The sequence below is a fragment of the Gadus macrocephalus genome, chromosome 12, assembly GCF_031168955.1.
Source record: "Gadus macrocephalus chromosome 12, ASM3116895v1".
Lineage (NCBI taxonomy): Eukaryota > Metazoa > Chordata > Actinopteri > Gadiformes > Gadidae > Gadus > Gadus macrocephalus.
Window position 1 is genome coordinate 4,845,012 of NC_082393.1, and position 7,458 is coordinate 4,852,469.

Here is a 7,458-nt window from a genome sequence, read left to right on the forward strand (position 1 = left end):
CAGGTGTTGCTATGGGCTAATCGGCTATAATCGGGAATAGAACGGGAGTATAACGTAAGACATCGCAAGTCGTTCGGGAATTTTCCTGGGCACATCGGCTATATTCGTTAATCTTCCGCGCTTTATCGTGTTTTATCGTCTTTATATCGGCAACCTCAACACACGAAAGACCCTCGAGAACCCTCGACAAATAACGATTGTGAGTGACCAGATTGCGTTAAGGAAGACCCTCAATCTGCCACTTGGGTATAAATAGGGGGTGATGGATGGATGTCCTACTTTTATAATTACAGGGGTACTTCGCCCATTTAGAACCGGCGTTCTATTATTATAAAATCGCTATTGTAATATAAATAAATATATAAATAAATATCAGTCTAAACCAGTCTCCCCTTTGCCTTCTCCCGAAATGACGCCAAATGACGCCAAACGCGTCATTTGACGTCTTTGGCGTCTTTCGAAATGACGTCAAATGACGCCAAACGCACTTCGGGTGTCTTCCCTGGCATAAATCGTTATGTTATCGTTATAACATCGGGTATGTGTAAATGCTACCCCCTATAAATTGACCCGATCATACATTTTTAGCCCGATGTCACCCGAATCACCCCGACTTCCACATCGGTGGTCCATCGGCCATTAGCGGGATGGTGTAAACGGGGCATTAAAGAATTAAAATTTGACCATAGCGAAGTCTTTTGCTTTAGTGCTCTAGATGTAAGTATCTTACATTTTGTTTATTTGAGTGGCCTTTTAGGCCCTGGTTCTGGTATATTATGGTTTATGTCACTCGTCACTGCTGTCTAACACAACGTTTCCAAACCTTTTTTGTCTGATGTACCCCCACAGCACCATAGAGGGCTGAAGTTCTAATATACCATTATCATTTATCATCATCACAAAGTATTCTAGTGGCCCAGGCTTTTCGAATGGAAGAAGCTGAAGTTGATCTTTATTGTTCTTAACTGAGTTACTATATTGGTAAAAGAAAGCCAAATAACAAAGTACCTAATAGAACCTGTTCATATTGCCCTCCAGTGGAATCACTGGTGTGTAACCTACAGTATGTCTTCACTGAACTGAGAAGTAGCCTTGGAAGTGGATGACAAAGGCCCCCCAGAAATACAACTAAAGAATAAAACAAGGAAATATGCGTAGGAAGGATTTTGTTCACTTCAGGTGAAGGGTTGTTGCTCCAAATAAACCGGCTTTCTTTCTCGCCACAGATGCATTTGAGCACGTACTCAAAACGCTCATAAACCTCCGAAATACAATATATTGCCACAATTGTGTTGTAAGCTAAGGGGTCCTTTCTCTATTTTCTTGAAATAAGGAGAATTTAGGTTCAAGGCTAGGACCACAATCCATCTGCGTTAAATCTTGTTATTAAATCATGTGCATTGTAATAATCATACATTTTTAAAAATGTATTCAATTTGGGTAGTTAGATTTGAATTTTAAAGCATTTATTAAAGCTTAAATTATAAGAGCTAGTTTCAGCTTTGTGTTATCATTAGCAAAAATTAATGGAAAAGATTGCAACATATATTGTGCAGGTTTTCCTATACTCATCTGCATTGACATTCACACATTCTGTTGAACTTGGCAAACCCATTCAATACATTTAAATCCAATTCAGTGAACTTTCTATTTAAAATTGACCATGAATCAGATATATTCTATCTGACAAATACACCAAAGTGGACTATTCAATGAATCCAGTAGAGGAAAAAATAGATAATGTAACATGGGAATCATCTGCTAATCATCTTCTAATTTCACGAGTGGATATTAAGATTATCTTTTATAATACTGTGTTCTTTAATGAAACAGCCATCATCGCTTCCAAATGTTATTAAAGTATTATGATAAATATACCAGGCCTGGCATAAGGGGAACCTTTGGCATGTATTTTGATAAGAATGTGCCTTAAACAAAAATACTACTTTTTAAATCATTTTTAGCAACACACTTTTTTTCCCTCCTCACCCCAAAGGTGTAGCATCCTTGCTGCTTCACCATTAATGAAACTACTTTTCATCAACCGCTAATTTGGCATTGAATCTGATAAAGTCCCGATCTTGATAGCAGGTAAATTCAGAGAACCCTCTGAGGAGATTTGACGACACAGTCTCAGAACTCTGGGGGTGGGGGTGGGGGGGTCTAGGCTTGGCCCCGGCATAATTGCATGAATAAAATAAAAATCCTCTTATCTGAACTTCAAAGTTTAGCCTTTTTTTTCCTCTCTTCCTTCAACGATGAAGGTGAAGACGTCTTATCCATAAAGAGGGGGCAGGGGGTGGGGGGGAAGAGGTTGGGTGTCATGGCCTTCCTCTGACAAAGTAATAAATCAACATGACATTTCCACTGGATGTAAAGACTGGGACCAGCTGCGCCCTCGCCGAGTGAATTGAGATTGTCGAAACGCCTATAAAACCCAATTCTTCTCTTTATACTCCCCTATAAACCGTAAAGGAACCCTATAATCTAGATCAAAACGAATGGAGCGCGGTTGGGGATGGATACACTGTAGATTGTGTGGCATTTGAGTGCACATTGATGTCTCCACTCACGTAGAGTGCTGCAGAAATGGAGGCCAGCCAAGTAAGCAGTCCCATGCTGTGTACATGCCAATACTTTGTGCTATTGTTGGTCTTTTTCAAAAAAAAATCTTTTATAACAGGATTATACATCTCATACTGACTATGATGCGGTACATACATTTGTGGTTATCAGAAAATGCATGGGGAGATTTATTTCCTTTTGGTGGAAGAGATAATCAACCAAAAAACGACATTATGTGAGTGGATGAAGCTAAGGGGACTATAATATGTGTATTTCTATAGGGGCCAGTCTATTCAGTGTTGATTGAAACCTTTACAGACACTTTTTAAAGTTTGCTACTGCTGGCCGAGTTTATGTTCGCCTATTGCACACTTACAGATCCCCACCTCAAGCTATGATTGGTCAAATCAAGTCTGAAGCAAAAGAAAGTGAAACAATCCGTAAAGATTTGAGCTCGACTGCTTCTTTTGTGAGACTACTAAAAAAATAAAACCAAGATACTGGTAGACCACTGTATCAAGCACTTGAACAACCAGATCCAGTACTTAAAGTCTTTTACAAGGTGAAAAAAAATCGGATTATTATTTCAGTCAGTGTTGCATCAGCAATGATCCGAAAGGCTGCTGGGTGCTCATTAACTTGAGATACGTGTTGAAGTATTATAACATGAATACTTTTATTGCAAATAATAGTGATTCGATAAAAGGGACTTGTTAATACCATTATTCAAAGTAATGAACATCCTGTACATTTCATACGGAATACTAGCATGGCCTCAACCTCTTTTGACAAGCAACCAACATCACGCGCCATGCTGTCACCAAAATGTGCCACAGAAAAGAACCATCATGACTCCCAACATGAGCGGATTTTGTGTTCCCTTCATTGTTAAGTCGATTCAGACCAAAATACAGAGTAATGGTGAGCTGTAGGAGGAAATATGAATCTAAGCTCTAGAACCCAAAGTAAAATTAAATACAAATAGTGACAACTGGTTCCATTCATAAAAGTGTCGATTATTTGTAAAATGGCCATCTTAAAAACACAGGTTAACTTTTTTTTTGACATGCAGCACGACCATACTCTCTGCACATTGTCAAACACGCGAGTGTGTGGGGAAAGAAACAAATACAACACACACCGGATCTCTACGGATCAAAAGGTACCCTAATCTTCTTTTTTTTTCTCCAAATATACACACACATCTGTTCTATAATACTGTTATATCGGCTCACACCGTCTCTGCTTCAAAAAGTAGATAGTTAGATTGCAAACATTGTTCTTTTTGATCTATTCAGTTGCAAAAGATATCAAACAAAATCATAATAATTATAATGACATTTATGGCATCTAAATGACCCCGACAACATTGTAAAGTATGCCTGTACTGTGCCTCATTAAAATAAATGATATATATTTATATATATTCAGTGTTACACGTTGCAGGTGTGTTTTCCTTTACATTGTTTTCACAAAGGAAGAGAATAAATACACGTCTGACCCATTTTTAATACACCTTAACATCTAAACAAGACCATACGCTGCAATATTTTTGATCATTCGATAAAGAAACTAAACAAAAACAAGCTGATCAGCAATTCCCATACAAAAAAAATAAATACAAAAGGCAAATAAAAAAAATTATAATCGCTCAACAGACCTTTTTAATTCACCACCACATAACTTCAAAATTAAGAGAGATTTTTGTGCTTTCAGAGTTCCACTGCGATGGCTATACTTCTATGGGTTTGCAGTAACAAGGTTGTGATCTTGTTTGAATGTCAGTCACTTTCCATGACTCTAAATCCCTTGACTGGAAGGTGATACATGTCGACATGACCTAAAGGAAGAAATAAAAAGCTCCAACCTTTGAGAAGTTTAAACGTCCCCATGGAGGTTATATACAGCATCTTCATCTGGCTTATTTGTAAATACCTGTTTGCCTATTATGTCAATTCACGGTACTACATATTCAATGCGATACCGGGAACTGGAAGATAAGGGAGCTGATATAGTTGTTTTTTTGTTCAATTGAAATACTCAATGTCATTCAATGAATGAGACGCGTTTATGTGTGTGTGTTGTTGTGTGTGTGTGTGTGTGTGTGTGTGTGTGTGTGTTGTTGTTGTTGAGCTCCACTCGAGAAAGGTTGTTCTTTTAAAAAACACAAATATCCTTCTGGCAGTGGAGGTTCATTTTATGTTTATGGTTCTATTAAGGCAATATAGTATCTTCTCGTATCGCAGATTAAAGATACACATGGATGAGTATGATGTTTATTTTGTAGTGTTTTTTTTTAAAAAGCTAATCCTGTACACACTGACACTCAGCTTCCACCACCCTGACCCCCTTCCCCCCCCCCCCCCCCCCCCCCCGATATGTTTGAAAAGCCATGGTTTTGATTGGTCAAAAGACCACACACTTGATCCTAATTAGCGCAGGGGTCGTTGGGACTCGGCCATCTATTCATACAGCGGTATGTAATGACTATAAAACACAATGGTGCATTCAACTCCTGTTATGGCTGGGTGGCGAGTCCGAGAGTGGGTTCAAGCTTTCAGGCTGCACAACTCCCAGTCTCCACGTCCGTACAAATCCTACTCTCAGAACAAGGAGAATTCTTTTGGGGGGGGGGGTATTTCTGTTCTGTAGTGGACCACTCATCGACCGGGCCCACGGGGATGCACCACTTGCTGATTTGAAGATGTTTTTATGGGTAGGAATTGTTTTTTTTGAACTTGAACTTTTTAAAGTGACACTTAGCGATACAGTTGGCAATACAGAATTGGATACGTTGAATGAAACAGATTGAACAAAATCGTGCGTTAAACACGTTTTGGACTTCTAGGTCGACACAGTCGGTTGGAAAAGTGGGCGTCACTAACAGACACAAGTGTCGCTAAGCAACACGCATGGCTGGAGACAGCCCCTGGGATGCCCCGCCCATCAGACTCCTGAGCCAGAGTTTCAGGCCCCACCCGGTAGATGTGTTCATGTCCCAAACAAAACACCCAGTCGAAACTGGCAGGTTTTCGAAAAAGATTCTTAAATACATTTCATGTGGGGTCAGTTTGGAGAACACCTTTTTTTCTCTTTGTTATTTTTTTCATGGTATAAAACAATTGTCCTCTACTTTCCTCTAAGCCACAATAGCATAAATACAGTGACATTCACCAAGATGGACCCACTAAAAACAAGATGGACGTTTATAATAGTTCACTTGTGAGAAAAGAAAAGTATGTAAATCGAGTTGCAGTAGTGAGCTGTGTTTCCTCTTTATCATCATCATCATTATCATCATCATCACATATTGATTGATAAAATCAGAACAGCTGGTCCCCATTTCAAACAAAAAGCCCATTTCATATTAAAATATAAACATATATTACAGTATACTTGCTACTATGACGGCTGCCTGATTGGTGATTTTTAAAACAGGCACGGTACTATAAAGTTCCATTTTTATTATACTACAAAGAATTCGTTGCAGTTATTCCTTCATCAAGTGAGTAATCAAGGACATACACTCACAACCCAAAAAAAGAATCCTTCGATACTAACTTCTCCTCCTTTTTTTTTTCATTTTTAGCACACTGCATAATTATAATTTGTATTGATAGGTATCTAACTATAGGCATTTCTTTGCTGAACACTCCGTTGTACATTCAATACTTAATACAATATTGGTATGGTTAATTGTGTGTGTACTAAGAAACTTGGCACATTAACTTCATTTTTTTACCATTTACAAAAACCGAAATGAAAATGTATGTTTGTTGCCATCACTTAATACAAATAGATATAGTGTGTACGTGGGTTGAGGGTAAAGATAGAGTGAGACAGAGATAAAGGGGGAATAGTGAGAGAGAGAGAACGAGAGCAAGAGCAAGAGAGAGCGAGAGAGACAGAGAGAGAGAGAGGGGGGGAGGATGCAGAATTAAATAAACTGATTTGAGGAAAGGGAGGGAGGGGGTTAAATGAGCACTGATTCACAAAGTACTCAAAGTAACAATCAGAATATAAAACCCAATGAAAAAAAAATCCAAAATCAATACACCATTGTATTTACACAGTGAAACTAAAGTCACGAGAAAAAAGAAAAACCAAAACATTAATTTTCCTGAAACAAAGTAATGCTGATTATGTATCCCAACACTTGTTTCCAACAAAATGTACCAGATTGGACTTCAGCCATCAGCCAAGGTCCAAAAGAATTAGGTATTTTTCCATAAATGCTTTCAAAGGGATTCTTTACAGTCATTGTGTTTGGGGGCCGGCCATACACTCGGGGGGGGGGGGGGGGGGGGGGGGGGGGGGGGGGGGGGGGGGGGCTCCGCTAGTACGCGCTGATGAAGGTGGAGAGAGCCAGGATCAGGGACCAGCAGGCCAGCGGAACCTGGGCGCTTCCTGTGCTCCCATAGGGTGCCGTGGTTGGGTGCTGTGGGCAGGGAGACAAGAGAAGCACTGATTAGTTCTGATTGGCTGTTTCACACGGCAGCAGTGGCAGCACGCGTTTCCCCCGATAACACAGGAGAAAAGAGGGAAGGGAAAAGCGGGTCTTCAGCTTGGGAAGCCGCTTCACAACAAGAGTGGGACAATCAGTGACAATTACCATCACAGCTGTTTATTCAATTTAGTTCTCCCTTCAAAGTGTTTACACAGAGTAGTATTTCGTTAAAAAAAAATAAGAAATGGAGATTTTGATGCATGCATCGCCTTTCATCTCCAACATGTGTCACACACTGCTAAGGCCCCTAACTGTCTGGGAATATTTGTGTATCATATCAGTATCAGAAAACAGATACGAGAATAAATGGAGGTTGTTAAATATGCTAGCAACACATCAGTTTCACGACAACAGATATTAGAATACATTAACTTGCAACATATTTT

At 39.4% G+C, this 7,458-nt stretch overlaps 1 protein-coding gene across 1 annotated transcript in view; it reads right to left on the reverse strand.

The window, feature by feature from the left end:
• Nucleotides 1-3,222: 3,222 nt before the first annotated feature.
• Nucleotides 3,223-7,458, reverse strand: part of negr1 (neuronal growth regulator 1) — a 76,677-nt gene continuing 72,441 nt past the window's right edge. The window contains exon 8 of the mRNA XM_060067516.1: nucleotides 3,223-7,029. Coding sequence (XP_059923499.1) covers nucleotides 6,902-7,029 — 128 coding nt within the window. The 3' untranslated portion in view covers nucleotides 3,223-6,901. The remainder of the gene's footprint in view (nucleotides 7,030-7,458) is intronic.